Source organism: Hylobates moloch, unplaced genomic scaffold (assembly GCF_009828535.3).
Source record: "Hylobates moloch isolate HMO894 unplaced genomic scaffold, HMol_V3 SCAFFOLD_1, whole genome shotgun sequence".
Taxonomy (NCBI): domain Eukaryota; kingdom Metazoa; phylum Chordata; class Mammalia; order Primates; family Hylobatidae; genus Hylobates; species Hylobates moloch.
This window is the reverse complement of record NW_026652276.1, coordinates 36,057,773-36,073,303: the sequence shown is the minus strand read 5'-3', so window position 1 is coordinate 36,073,303 and position 15,531 is coordinate 36,057,773. Positions and strand designations below refer to the sequence as shown.

Below are 15,531 nucleotides of genomic sequence, written 5' to 3'. Positions count from 1 at the left end.
AAAAAAGAAAAAAGAAAAAAAAAGTCATGTTCAAGATGTCTTTGTTCAAAAATAAAGTAAAAGTCTTCACTTTAAAGAAACAACGTTGGGCGGGGTGTGGTGGCTCATGCCTGTAATCCCAGCACTTTGGGAGGCCAAGGCGGTGGATCACTTGAGGCCAGGAGTTCAAGACCAGCCTGGCCCACATTGCGAAACCCCACCTCTACTAAAAGTACAAAAATTAGCCGGGCGTGGTGGCACACACCTGAAATCCCAGCTACTCAGGAGGCTGAGGCGGAAGAATCGCTTGGACCCGGAGGCAGAAGCTGCGGTGAGCCAAGATCGTGCCACTGCACTCCAGCCTGGGTGACAGAGTGAGATTCTGTCTCCAAAGAAAAAAGAAACAAGTTATAAACCTAGTCAGCAAATTATGAGATGGTTAAACAAACTGCACATTCCTTATCTTGTGAAACAGGTAAAATAGCTGCAGTGGTATTATATTTCCTATCTACAGTGAAAGACATTACATGTGAGGAGGAATATGACAAATACATCTCAAAACACTATTTCTTTTCTTATAAACTCATTTTTAAAACCAGTTTCCTTGAGTCAAAATATTGACTATACCTTCAAAAAAATCAAAATCTTGTAAGTCATCAGGTAGCCGTGGCAGGACATCTGAAAAGTCCTCCTGGTTCAATTCCAAGTCATGTGGAATGTCAGTGATCTCATTGGCAATGTCATCCGGCAACTCATCAGCACTCAGCTCTGGCGTGGATGGGCTCCTGAGAAAGAGGACACTGTTGGTCCCATAACTCCCCCATTATCTTCACATCAATACCACCAAGCCAAGTTCATTCAACATGAAAAGAAGCTAATGTCAGGCAGGGCACAGTGGCTCACACCTGTAATCCCAGCACTTTGGGAGGCCAAGGTGAGGATCACTTGAAGCCACGAGTTCAAGATCAGCCTAGTCAACATGGCAAAACCTTGTCTCTACTAAGAATACAAAAATTAGCTGGGCATGGTGGTGCACACCTGTAATCCCAGCTACTCAGGAGGCTAAGGCATGAGAATCACTTGAAACTAGGAGGCGAAGGTTGCAGTGAGCTGAGATTACACTACTGCACTCCAGCCTGGGCAACAGGTGGAGACTCTGTCTCAAAAAAAAAAAAAACCAAAATGAAAAAACAAGCTAATGTCTTTTAGGTTTTTTATTTAAAGGTCAGAAAGTCCCGGCAGGTCTTGAACCCAAGCACAGGGATTAGACAGATGGAAAGTAAGGAAGTAACCACCTGAGCTAAAGCCAATCCTAATGTCTTCTAGGTTTTTTTTTTAGACAGAGTTTCACTCTTGTTGCCCAAGTTGGAGTGCAATGGCGCGATCTCGGCTCACTGCAACCTCCACCTCCTGAGTTCAAGAGATTCTCCTGTCTCAGCCTTCAGAGTAGCTGGGATTACAAGCGCCCACCACTATGCCAAGCTAATTTTTGTTTGTTTTCAGTAGAGACGGGGTTTCACCATGCTGGCCAGGCTGGTCTCGAATTCCTGACCTCAGGTGATCCACCCACCTTGGCCTCCCAAAGTGTTGGGATTACAGGCATGAGCCACAATGCCTTGCCTCTTTTTTTTGAGACGGAGTCTTGCTCTGTCGCCCAGGCTAGAGTGCAGTGGCATGATCTCGCAACCTCCACCTCCCATGTTCCAGCGATTCTTCTGCCTCAGCCTCCCGAGTAGCTGGGATTACAGGTGCCCACCACCATGCCTGGCTAATTTGTGTATTTTTGGTAGAGATAGGGTTTCACCATCTTGGCCAGGCTGGTCTCGAACTCCTGACCTCATGATCCACCTGCCTTGGCCTCCCAAAGTGCTGGGATTACAGGCATGAGCCACCGCACCTGGTCTTAGGTTTTTTATATTCAACAGAAACATGAGAAACCCTAACTTACAGTGTCTCCTCCCCTGTTTTAAAATAAGGAAATCTGAAAGTAGAATCACTGCAGAAATACAGGCCTCACCATATGCAGTCACATATTTCTGCAACCTTCACCCATGTATTGAGAGGCAACAACTACTACTAGGTAATACTTTTACTTCAAATTTGTACAATGAATCACAATTTGGTGTATCAAGTGTGTCTTAATGCTTTTTAGTAGAATTTCAAATTTGGTTGAAATAATAATTTTAGAAATGAAATTAACAACAGGTAAAATTGAAATGCTTAGCTAAAACAAAGCTTCATTCTTCTGGTCAAAATGTTTAACCCTGCCAAAATAAATAATGCCTCATATTTCTGATGGACTACTTCTGTTGGAACATATATGGAATTTCTGCAAAAGTTTTAAAAGTTAAGAGGCTAGGTGTAGTGATTCATGCCTGTATTCCCAGCACTTTGAGAGGCCGAGGCAGGTGGATCACTTGAGGTCAAGAGTTCGAGACTAGCCTGGCCAACATGGTGAAACCCTGTCTCTACTAAAAATACAAAAATCAGCTGGGTGTGATGGCACATGCCTGTAATCCCAGACTAGGGTGGCTGAGGCAGAAGAATCGCTTGAACCCTGGAGGCAGAGGTTGCAGGGAGCCGAGATCGCGCCACTGCACTTAGCCTGGGCGACAGAGCAAGACTTGGTCTCAAGAAAAAAAAATGTTTTTTAAGTTGAGAGTATACAATTAAACTCAGTTTCAGCATCTGTTCTCTTTAGTGTAAGCAAAAGCTTAATTTTAGATCAAATACAGCCAGATACAGGTAAAATTTGCACCAAAAACTATTTTAAAAATCTAAGCTGATATACTAAATGGTTTCTGTAGCCTAGTGACAACTTTACAATAACCGCATGAAGCTAGATGTTCTGAGAAGAATCCCAAAATGTAAAGAAAAATTAGGTGCCAGTGGCACCACTGACCGGATCTGAGAGGCCACCACTGACCGGATCTGAGAGGCCTCCACTGGCAGTGAGACGCTGGCGGGCATGCTGAGGTTCCCTTGGGGGACTGCAGGCGGAATGGGTTTTTGGGGTCGACGAGGTCCACGCCTTCTCTTCTTCTTGTGTTTTTTGGTTAGTGCAGGAGGCTTGGTTTTTTTCCTGGGTTTCCTCTGCTGCTGGTGCTGAACTTTACGGGAGTTATCTCCTCTCAAGAAATTATCCTTTGGAATGAATAAATAGGCTTTTAAACTGAGATTATCTGGGAGAAACCTGACAGCTACCTAAAAAATATTTACATCCCTTAATATTCTATATAATGCCTAAAACATACTGGATGCCCAAAACTATGTATAACAATAATGAAGACATCAAACTTCATCAATTCCAAGATCTACATTTTAATATCTCTGCAATTGGGAAGCATTTTAAATTGGTGGCATTTTACCACTGCGGTCAGCCTGCTGATGGTCATTATAGTTGACACTGTCTACCCACACACACACACATACACACGGTTCCAGTTCTTTGTACTGGCATTGTTTCTGAATTAAGGTTTGTACACTGTTGGTACTACGTGTGGAGGAAAATTTTTTGTGAATGTAGAAAGGCACAAAGAGCAGCAGGGCATAAAATTAATATTAGTGGAGCACATATTCATTACTGAAGAACCGACCACAATTCTTTTTTTTTTTTCCCTGTAAGGCAACAACCAAGTGAAAAAGGAAAATAACCACAAAGTAGATGAAGTTGTTCTATTGCTGAAGTACGTAGAAAATACTGCCTTTCACATGTCAAGCAGTACAGCCAAAACCAGGAACAGTATATAAAAATCTATGTCTAAATAAGTCTTTTAAAAGCTCTTTAATAAGTTGAAAACAAAAATTCTAAGTGATAAGAAAGTACCGCATCACTGGCAACATTTTTTTCTTTCTTACTGGCACATAAAACAGTGGGATTTGCAATTGATGTCACCTTTAATTAATTCCCTAATAACTCTTATAGCTAAATAAAGATTGTAGACCATAGTATTTTAAGACTAATAAGCATCACTAGCATCAAAAAATTGAAAACAAGAAAGAATAAAATTAAGGCATAAATTCAGGAAATCTAAAACAGGTTTAATCCTACTCAAATGCTTGAATGTAAACAATTACAGATTAAGTCACAAATACACAAATTTAAAACAAACCAAACAAAAGAGGCTACCTCTGGCCAGATGCAGTGGCTCACGCCTGTAATCCCAGCACTTTGGGAGGCCGAGGCAGGTGGATCACCTGAGGTCAGGAGTTCGAGACCAGCCTGGCCAACATGGCGAAACTCCATCTCTAGTAAAAATATAAAAATTAGCCGGGCCTGGTGACACATGCATGTAATCCTAGCTACTTGGGAGGCTGAGGCAGGGGAATTGCTTGAACCTGGGAGGCACAGGTTGCAGTGAGCCGAGATTATGCCATTGCACTCCAGCCTGGGCAACAAGAGCGAAACTCAATCTCCAAAAAAAAATTTAAAAAGGCTACTTCTCAGACTCTGTAGTTCTTTTTGTCTCAACGCTTGAGGTCTACTTGTATTATGTCCACTATTTAACTCAACAAATGGTGAATGCGCAAGGACCAGTACCCGAACATTATGCTCAGCATCCATTTCAGGCTTTCCCTCCAGCACCAGTGTTGATCTCAGGAGGAAGTTAGGGAGCTCTCACCCAAGAGAAAATAAGTCCTATCTGTAAGGCTCCAATAATCACCTGGGTCAGATTCCTGCCTGATTCTCCTAAGCTTGTGTGCAGTTGCCTTGTGGCACTCTTGGTACTGTGCCAGATACTTCACACAGAATAGCCCCTGACTGATACCTGCCTTGCTCGCCTCCAGAGAGCTAAAGTCCCCACCCCCTGAGGCTTTCCTAATGCCAACTGTTATTTTACCTAGTGTCAGTGCACAGAGAAATACTATTCACTCCCAACTTTCATCTGATTCTACCTCTATGTCAAGGCAATGCACTCACCATCTGTCATAGGATCTTACAAAGGTGGAATCCCATGTTCTGCCTGACAGCCGGGACTTCCTGCAGCTGGAGTCTCTTACCAATGGCTGTCACATCCTAGTTCTGAATCTTAACCCCTTCCATTGGTATGCCTAACAGTTAATGTATTCAACAATTACTTACTGAGAGTCTCTGTTCTAAGTGCTAGGGATACAGTAGTAACAAAAAAAATGCTCCTGCCCTTGTGAGGTTTACATTCTAGTAGGAGAATACAGAAAATAAACAAACTAATGAGTAACTGTTAGACAGACAAATGTTAGGAAGAAAAATGAGGTAGAGTATGAGGATAAAAACTGACAGGGTAACAGGCAGGTGGAAGACTTCCATGATGAGGCGACACATGATAACAAATCTGAATGAAAGGAAGGAGTGAGCAACGTGGAAACTTGGGAAAAGGCCAGGTGTGGTGGCTTATGCCTATAATCCCAACACTTTGGGAGGCAGTGGCAGGAGGATGTGATGGGAAGCCATTAGCAGGTTTTGATTATGGAGCTAATATGATCAGATGTATAGTCTAAAGGGCCTGCTCTAAAGACTACTTACTACAGAATTCCCTTTCTAGGACATTCTGGAAAATGCAGAAGTACAGGGGCAGAAAATAGATTAGTGGGGATGGAGTAAAGGGATGACTACAAAGGGGGTAGTGTAAGAGAATCTGGGGAGCCATTCTGTATCTTGATTTAGGTGGTGGTTATACAACTGTATGCATCTACAAAACTCCTAAGAGTGTAACACTCAAAAGTGAATTCAATTCAAAGAAAGTAGAACACATACACACCCAGCCCACTCTGGCTGCTATGTAAACAACATACCCCCTATGGCAGGGGGATATGGCAAGAAGGGAGATCAATTAGGAGACTATTACAATAATCCAGGCAAAGATAATGGTAGCCTCGACTAGAATGGTAGCAGTGAAATTTATAAAATGTGTGTGGATTCAGAATATAATATGAAAATAGAGGCTAGGTGCAGTGGCTCAGGCCTGTAACATCCCAGCACTTTGGGAGGCCAAGGTGGGCAGATTACTTGAGGTCAGGAGCTCAAGACCAACCTGGCCAACTTGGTGAAACCCCATGTCTACCAAAAAATACAAAAATTAACTGGGCACAGTGGCACGCGCCTATAGTCCCAGCTACTCGGGAGGCTACTGTGGGAGAATTCCTTGAACCTGACAGACAGAGGTTGCAGTGAGCCAAGACTGCACCACTGCACTCAAACCTGGGTGACAAAGAGAGACTTGTCTCAAAAAAAAAAAAAAAAAAAATCGGAGCCTAGATTTGCACATAGTTTTCATCTCCCAGTGTCAGTCTCTCACAGGAGCACCGATAGGGTACAAATGCTTCTTATAGTCTCTTATGTAATTTTTAACCTAAAACAAAAATAGCTCAAACTATTGCCAGATTCTGTCTTCAGAGAGAAAACTATTTTCAAAAATTTGTATTTTAAATACTTAAAAAAATTTGATTAGTATAATTGTGATTGTTATATAAAATATATATTATTTTATGACTAATTTACATTATACTAATTCAGTCTTAGGTTTGCCTCATTGAATTTGCCTAAGTAGGAAAGTTTAACTAGCTGAAAAGAATAAAACTGCATTCAATTTCTCTAAAAGCATTCACATAATAATGGTTATAGGAGGCCGGGTGCGGTGGCTTACACCTGTAATCCCAGCACTTTGAGAGGCCGAGGCAGGCGGATCATGAGGTCAGGATATCAAGACCTTCCTGGCTAACACGGTGAAACCTCATCTCTACTAAAAATACAAAAATTAGCCAGGCGTGGTGGCAGGCGCCTGTAGTCCCAGTTACTTGGGAGGCTGATACAGAAGAATGGCGTGAACCCGGGAGGCGGAGCTTGCAGTGAGCCGAGATCTCGTCACTGCACTCCAGCCTGGGTGATAAAGCAAGACTCCATCTCAAAAAAAAAAAAAAAAAAATTGTTATAGGAACCAAAAATTCATTCATAATAAGTTCCTAAAGCAGACAATGAAGTACAGATTTTTCTACTTAACAGTATCTTCCTCAGTATCTTACAAGTATACTGGAATGGCGGAACTTTAGAATGAAAATATGTGGCTGGGATCATTTATTTCGTGATTTGAAAGCTACAGGGCCCACATTACCATGGGTCTGTGAAATCATCAATGAAGGTCCACAAAAGTGGTTCAAAAAGCATACAGAAATTATTCCTTAGCTATGACAAAGCCTGAATAAGCTTAAAAAAAAAAAAAAAGCCTACATTCGCTGGGCATGGTGGCTCATGCCTGTAATCCCAGCACTTTGGGAGGTCCAGCCGGGTGGATCATCTGAGGTCAGGAGCTCAAGACCAGCCTGGCCAACATGGAAAAACGTTTTCTCTACTAAAAAAAAAAAAAAAAAAAATCAGCCGGCATGGTGGCATGCGCCTGTAATCCCAGCTACTCGGGAGGTTGAGGTGCAAGAATCACTTGAACTCAGGAGGCGGAGGTTGCAGTGAGCCAAGACTGTACGACTGCACTCCAGCCTGGGTGACAGAGTAAAACTCCATCTCAAAAAAAATAAATAAATAAATAAATAAATCTATATTTTAAATGTTTTTATATTAAAGTGGGAAAATAGTTATCCAACATTTGTAATATGTAATTGTAATATGTAGTTTAGTATACAAATTTTTCAAAACATATTGTCTGTAAAAGAAACCTAAAAAATAAAACAAGTTCTTGGTGAAAAAGCCAGTTGATCTGGTTTGGCTCTTTGTCCCCACCCAAATCTCATCTTGTAGCTCCCATAATTCCTATATGTTGTGGGAGGGAGACAGTGGGAGATGACTGAATTATGGGGGCAGGTCTTTCCCCTGTTGTTCTCATAATAGTGAATGGGTCTCACAGATCCGATGGCTTTAAGAATGGGAGTTTCCCTGCACAAGCTCTTTTTGCCTGCCACCATCCATGTAAGATGTGACTTGTTCCTCCTTACCTTCTGCCGTGATTGTGAGGCCTCCCCAGCCACGTGGAACTGTGAATCCAATTAAACCTCTTTTTTTTTTAATTGCCCAATCTCAGGTATGTCTTTATCAGCAGCATGAACACAGACTAATACAGCAAATTGGTACCAGTAGAGTGGGGTGCTGCTGAAAAGATACCCAAAAATGTGGAACCAACTTTGGAGCTGGGTAACAGGCAGAGGTTGGAACAGTTTGGAGGGCTCAGAAGAAGACAGAAAAATGTGGGAAAGTTTGGAACTCACTGGAGACTTGTTGAATGGCTTTGACAAAAATGCTGATAGTGATATGGACAATGAAATCTAGGCTGAGGTGGTCTCAGATGGAGATGAGGAACTTGTTGAGAACTGGAGCAAAGGTGACTCTTGTTATGTTTTAGCAAAGAGACTGGCAACATTTTGCCCCTGCCCTAAGGATTTATGGAACTTTGAACTTGAGAGAGATGATTTAGGGTATCCGGCGGAAGAAATTTCTCAGCAGCAATGCATTCAAGAGGTGACTTGGCTACTATTAGAAGCATTCAGTTTTAAAAGGGAAATACAGTTTTAAATTAAAATAAAAAAGGGAAATTCAGTTTTAAGAAGGGAAATAAAAGTTTGGAAAATTTGCAGCCTGACAATGCAATAGAAAAGAAAATCCCACTTTCTGAGGAGAAATTCAATCCAGCTGCAGAAATTTGCATAATTAACGAGGAGCTGAATGTTAATCCCCAAGACGATGGGGAAAATGTCTTCAGGGCATGTCAGATGTCTTCTCAGCAGCCCCTCCCATCACAGGCCTGGAGGCCTAGGAGGAAAAGATGGTTTCATGGGCCAGACCCAGGGCTCCCTTGCTCTGTGCAGCCTAGGGACTTGGTACCTTGCATTCCAACCACTCCAGCCATGGCTAAAAGGGAGCAAGGTAGAGCTCAGACTGTTGCTTCAGAGAGTGGAAGCCCCAAGCCTTGGCAGCTTCCACATAGTGTTGAGCCTGCGAGTGCACAGAAGTCAAGAATTGAGGCTTGGGAACCTCTGCCTAGAATACAGAAGATGTATAGTAACGGTCCAGGCACGGTGGCTCACGCCTGTAATCTCAGCACTATGGGAGGCTGAGGTGGGCGGATCACCTGAGGTCAGGAGTTTGAGACCACCCTGGCCAACATGGTGAAACCCTGTCTCTGCTAAAAATACACACAAATTGGCCAAGTGTGGTGGCACACACCTGTAATCCCAGCTACTTGGGAGGCTGAGGCACAAGAATTGCTTAAACCTCGAAAGCAGAGGTTGCAGTGAGCCAAGATCAAACCACGGCACTGCAGCCTGGGTGACAGAGTGAGACTCTGTTTCCAAAAAAAGAAAATGTACAGAAATGCCTGGATGCCCAGGCAGAAGTTTGCTGTAGGAGTGGGGCCCTCCAGGGGAACCTCTGCTAGAATAGTGCAGAAGGAAAATGTGGGTGGGAGCCTCCAAACAGAGTCCCTACTGGGACACCACCTAGTGGAGCTGTGAGAAGAGGGCCACCATCCTCCAGACCCCAGAATGGCAGATCTACTAACAGCTTGCACCATGCACCTGGAAAAGCTGCAGATACTCAATGCCAGCCCGTGAAAACAGCCAGGAGAGGGGCTATACCCTGCAAAGTCACAGGGGCAGAGCTGCCCAAGATTATGGGAACCTATGTTTTGCATCAGCTTGACCTGGATGTGAGACATGAAGTCAAAGGAGATCATTTTGGAGCTTTTCAACTTGATTGTCCACTGGATTTCGGACTTGCATGGAGCCTGTAGCCCCTTTGTTTTGGCCAATTTCTCCCATTTGGAACAGTTGTATTTACCCAATGGCTGTACCCCCATTGTATCTAGGAAGTAACTAACTTGCTTTTGATTTTACAGGCTCATAGGCAGAAGAGACTTGCCTTGTCTCAGATGAGACTTTGGACTGTGGACTTTTGAGTTAATGCTGAAATGAGTTGAGACTTTGGAGGACTGTTGCAAAGGCGTGATTGGTATTACAATGTGAAGATATGCTATTTGGGAGGTGCCAGGGCAGAATGATATGGTTTGGCTCTGTGTCCCCACCCAAATCTCATCTTGTAGCTCCCACAATTCCCACGTGTTGTGGGAGGGACCTGGTGGGAGATGACTGAATAGTGTATTCGCTATTAAGACGACTATAAGACGACTTGTAACAGTGAATGGGTCTCATGTGATCTGATGGTTTTACAAATGGGAGTTGCCCTACACAAACCCTCTTTTTGCCTGCCACCATCCATGTAAGATACGACTTACTCCTCCTTGCCTTCCACCATGATTTTGAGGCCTCCCCAGCCACATAGAACTGAGTCTAATTAAACCTCTTTCTTTTGTAAACTGCCCAGTCTCAGGTATGTCTTTCTCAGAAGCGTGAAAACGGACTAATACACCAGTGAATCACACACATTGAGACTGAGGTCCAAAAAGGCTGAATCCTTAGCCCCTAGTTATATACCAAGCTGGCGGCAAAGCCAGGATCACAGGTTCCAACTATTAAGTCCTGGTCTAATACCCATTCCCTCACCCTGAGAATCCCTGAAAACTATAACATGTTTATAGAGGGCAGGAAGTATCTCACTTTCTAGTACATAAGGTACCCAGGAAAGTATCTTGCAGTAACTGCTTGATGGATGAAAACAATAAAAAGGAACTTCCTTTAAATAATTATATAATTTAGATATTCCTCAAATTCAAATCTGTCTCTCCTCCAAATTATTCTGAATTAATTAGGATTTATGATAACTAGCATTGACTAAAGCAATAATTACGTTCAATAGATTTCTAGAAAGGTTGGGCCTTCGATTGAAGTTTTATCAACTATTCACAACATTTGTAGAATTATATATAAGAAAGCAAAAACTTAGAGACATAGGAACAAAGAGACTGTTTAGAAATTCTGCTATGTATAAGATACATATCTTAAGGTAATAAAATGCATCTTAAGGGAATAAAAATCCTGTCTCAAAATTTGTTTCAGTGATTTATATACATACATAGTTTGTGCTAAGTTATAAAATACTTCCTACAGTGGATAGCTATGAAAAGTTTGAATGCCTCTGTTGCAGAACTTACCATTTTTTTGGCATGTTCTTCACACAGAGGTGTCTGATGTGTAATGTCAAAAACTGGCACAGAGCACTGCTGTCCATCTGCAAACTTGGCTGTGCAACTTGAGAAGAGCTGCTGAGAGTGGTTCAAGAGGATATCTGGGTTTTTTTAAGTTAGGAATAAAATACACTGAAAGTCTAATTTTTCAATTTCTATATAAAATTTGCTTGTTCCCCTACATTTCATAAGTACAAACTTCATTATCCATAATATAAATATTACCCATATCAGTACTAGCTCAACTACTGATATGGGAAAATAATAGAATTTATCAGATGACAACTCTGAAGGACTCTATTTTGCTCATGGGACCCTGGCACCAGTTTCTTTAATGACCATTCTGAACCAAATTGTGTTATTTGGAAAAGCAGGGCCATTTCCTTCTTACATGTGAACTCCACTTAAAGTTCCACTTAATGTTTTTTTTTGTTTTGTTTTTTGTTTTGAGATGAAGTCTCGCTCTGTTGCCCAGGCTGGAGTGCAATGGCACGATCTCGGTTCACTGCCACCTCCACCTCCCGGGTTCAAGCAAGTGATTCTCCTGTCTCAGCCTCCCGAGTAGCTGGGATTACAGGCATCTGTCACTACATCCAGATAATTTATTGTATTTTTAGTACAGACAGGGTTTCACCATATTGGTTAGGCTGGTCTCGAACTCCTGACCTCAAGTGATCCACCTGCCTCAGCCTCCCAAAGCATTGAGATTACAGGTGTAAGCCACTGCGCCTGGCCAATGGTTTTCTTTTTTTAGACAGCTCTTAAAAGGAAAATTTTCTGCCTATGATACTTACCAAGAATAAAAATTTAAAGATATAATTATTAAAAACTCATCTTTCCAAATCTGAATATTTTGCTTCACATTTCCAGCAACAAACTCAAACTCACAACTTATGAAAAATTATTTTTAAATAAAAACTTCACTACTGGCCAGGCACAGTGGCTCACACCTATACTCCCAGCACTGTGGGAGGCCAAGGTGGGTGGATTTATTGAGCCTCAGGAGTTCAAGATCAGCCTGGGCAACAAAAAAGTACAAAAATTAGTTGGGCATGGTGGTGTATGCCTGTAGTCCCAGGTACTCAGGAGGCTGTGATGCGAAGATCACCTGAGCCCAGGGAGGTCGAGGCTGCAGTGAGCTGTGATTGTGCCATTGCACTTCAGTCTGGGTGACAGAGTGAGATCCTGCCTCTAAACAAACAAACATGAGCTTTACATCATCAATATTTTTAAGCACTCATACTTTAGCTACTACCTTTCTTTAACACTTACCTTATATCTATTAAGTACCTTTGTGTTTTTCCTTTATGGTTTTTAGGTAAAACTATAAAGCCTTTATTACATAGAAAGTGCTGCAGAACAAGCTGTTCCAAGAACAGAAAGGAGGGCAACAATTAAACAGATGGTAAAGATAAGTAATTGCTGCTATTTTTACATGCTACCTGATTTTAAATACTCAATAAAAGTCACAGCAATAAGATTTCATCACCAACCTAAAGCTCCTTAACACAGGTTTTCTTCAAGTATACTTTAAAAGAGATCTTCTTTCCTAGGCAGTGATATTTGTTACCTTTCAAATCAGCACTGTACTCATTAAAAAGAGTAAACTAATCTTACAGGAAAAAGTAAGAAAAAGGAAAAAGTGTAAAACTGTGTAACTGTCTTAGAAGACTAAAAACAGATTTTAAATAATGTGATTTGATTTTTTCCATTAATGAGTGTTATAGCTCCTTCTTACAAGCTACCAGGAACCACCTGAGGGACCAGAATTCTATTAACAAAATATAATTAAGTGACAGACACTGGAGGAACCTGCTATTTGCTATCAGTTTTGCTTATTTTTTGTGATTTTTGAATAAAACAAGAAAAATTATTCAGAGGACATCATGAAAATTATGTTAGATAAAATTATTTTAAACATTAAACAGTTATGGTTTCAAAAGTCATTCACTTGATTTAAAAATGAAATATACAGCCTCAAATTAGGTAGTACTTTTTCATTGCGCATCCATTTAGTTGAAAGGATACGTTGGAAACAATGTCTGGTGAATGGAAGGGCTTTGTTAGCGCACTGTTCACCCTTCACGGTTCCACTGCATGCTGCTGGTTCCACCTCCCTCAGCTTGGTCCGGCTTATGCTAAGGAAAGAAAAACACAAAATTAATTTTTTTTAAATGCTTTAAGAATCCAGGGTAATTTTTCAACATGATGTCACAACTCTGTAACACTCTCATTATAGTATCTATAACATCTACAGTCACTAAATAAAATGCAAATGTGATTTAAAGAAAGACGGTATTACAATTACCAATTGTGTTATTTCCCTAATCTTCTGACATTCAAAGCAGATAATTACATCACGATATGTTTCAAGGATGTCTGTTTTTTTTTTTTTAAGTGATGTTTTATTTCCCTTTTCTTCACAAAGAGGCAGTACAGAAAAGTGATGAAGAACATGAGAGAAGAATCAGATGGACCTGGTTTTGAATCTCAGCTCTCCCTCTTACTAGCTGTGTGACTATGGGCATGTTGCTCAGCCTCATTTAAGCCTCAGTTTTCTCAACTGTAAAGTAGAGACAATAAGGTACCTTGAGCTGGCAGGGTTGTTGGGAGCATAAAAATATTAAGCACATCTAAACCACTTATATACAGTATATAGTATTACATAGTAAACAGCCAGTGGTTGTTAGTCATGACTATGATTATCGCCACCATTAGGAATTGATTGCCTCATGCTACTAAACCCATAAATCTGCAAAAAAATCTTCATCTCATACATGGGGAAGAGGATACTGATATGCAGAAATGGCTGAGAGGCTTTTATCCTCCAAAGTGAACTCACTTTAGATCTATTTTTTAAACTTTCTATTATATGTGCAATCCATGTTTCATTATTTAAATTTTATCTCCACTTTGTACACTTAATGTTTAAATATTTCAACTTATTTAAAATCTTATGAATAAGCAATGCATTCACATGGATCCATAAAAAAATGAAAGAATGCTAGGCAGTGAAGAATCGACTTCTTGCCCTTGCCCCCTAATTTGCCAGCCCCACTCCCTCTATAATATGTATTCATTTTATTAGTTTGCAGATCCTTCCAGTTTCTTTACATAAACATATAAAAACACAAACAACTAACACTTAAATTCTTAGAAGTGGGCCAGGTGCAGTGGTTCACGACTGTAATCCCAGCACTTTGGGAGGCAGAGGAGGGCTCCCAAAATCAAAAAGGATCGGTTGAGCCCAGAAGTTTGAGACTAGTCTGGGCAACATAGGGAGATCCCCATCTCTATTAAAAAAAAAAAGAAAGAAAAAGAGAAAAAAGACAATTCTTACAAGTACAAAACCTATCCTATCTACGTAACTTTATAAAGCATCACAAACCATTAGGGCTTTACAAGTCAGAGTAGGAGGAAAAAAATCTACTTAACCTACTAAGTTCAAGTCAGATATCACAAACAAAAAATCTTTTGAGTTGTTTGTTTCTAGTATCTTTCTCAGGGTTTCAATGGAATTATTGACACTAATTAAGTAAGGCCACACAGAATCTAAATTACATATGAATTTACACAAAATATAAATACTTCTACCATAGTTATTAATTTCATATAAACTGTAAACACTGGCCGGGCGCAGTGGCTCACGCCTGTAATCCCAGGACTTTGGGAGGCCGAGGCGGGCAGATCACAAGGTCAGGAGATCGAGACCATCCTGGCTAACACGGTGAAACCCCGTCTCTACTAAAAATACAAAAAATTAGCCGGGTGTGATGGCGGGCGCCTGTAGTCCCAGCTACTCGGGAGGCTGAGGCAGAAGAATGGCGTGAACCCAGGAGGCGGAGCTTGCAGTGAGCTGAGATTGTGCCACTGCACTCCAGCCTGGGCAACAGAGTGAGACTCCCTCTCAAAAAAAAAAAAAAAAAAACCTGTAAACACTGTTTATATGTCCATGGTGCTGCCTTAAAACCTGCCTTAACTAAGATTTCTGCAAGATTTGTCAGGATTATAAGAGTAGGGAAGTGGATCATCATAGAACTAAACAGTTTATTCCTAATAGTTTATCCATCGTTTCTTTAAAAAGTTGTTTACATTAAATTTAGTCCTATAAAAGGAATATATAATTTCAAATAAATAAACTTTTACTATTCTGGCAGCTAAGCTCAAATTCTCTTGGTCTAGATTTAAATAGAATGGTCTCTATATTAAAGGGATACTTCTCTTTTTTTATTTTGAGACGGAGTTTTGCTCTGTTGCCCGGGCTGGAGTGCAATGGTGCGATCTTGACTCACTGCAACCCCCACCTCCTGGGTTCAGGTGATTCCCCTGCCTCAGCCTCCCCAGTAGCTGGGATTACAGGCACCTGCCACCATGCCTGGTTAATTTTTTATATTTTTAGTAGAGACGGGGTTTCACCATGTTGGCTGGGCTGGTCTTGAACTCCTGACCTCAGGTGATCCACTTGCCTCAGCCTCCCAAAGTGCTGGGATTA

General features: G+C 41.2%; 1 protein-coding gene across 2 annotated transcripts in view; it reads right to left on the bottom strand.

Annotated features, from left to right (window-relative positions):
* The window catches only part of INO80D (INO80 complex subunit D), a 92,091-nt gene that overhangs the window by 8,209 nt on the left and 68,351 nt on the right, over positions 1-15,531 (bottom strand). For both annotated transcript variants that reach the window (XM_032754808.2, XM_032754806.2), the window contains exons 7-10: positions 13,068-13,177; positions 11,007-11,140; positions 2,882-3,123; positions 607-764 (exon numbers count right to left, since the gene is read on the bottom strand). In XM_032754808.2, the coding sequence (XP_032610699.1) occupies positions 607-764; positions 2,882-3,123; positions 11,007-11,140; positions 13,068-13,177 (644 nt within the window). The remainder of the gene's footprint in view (positions 1-606; positions 765-2,881; positions 3,124-11,006; positions 11,141-13,067; positions 13,178-15,531) is intronic.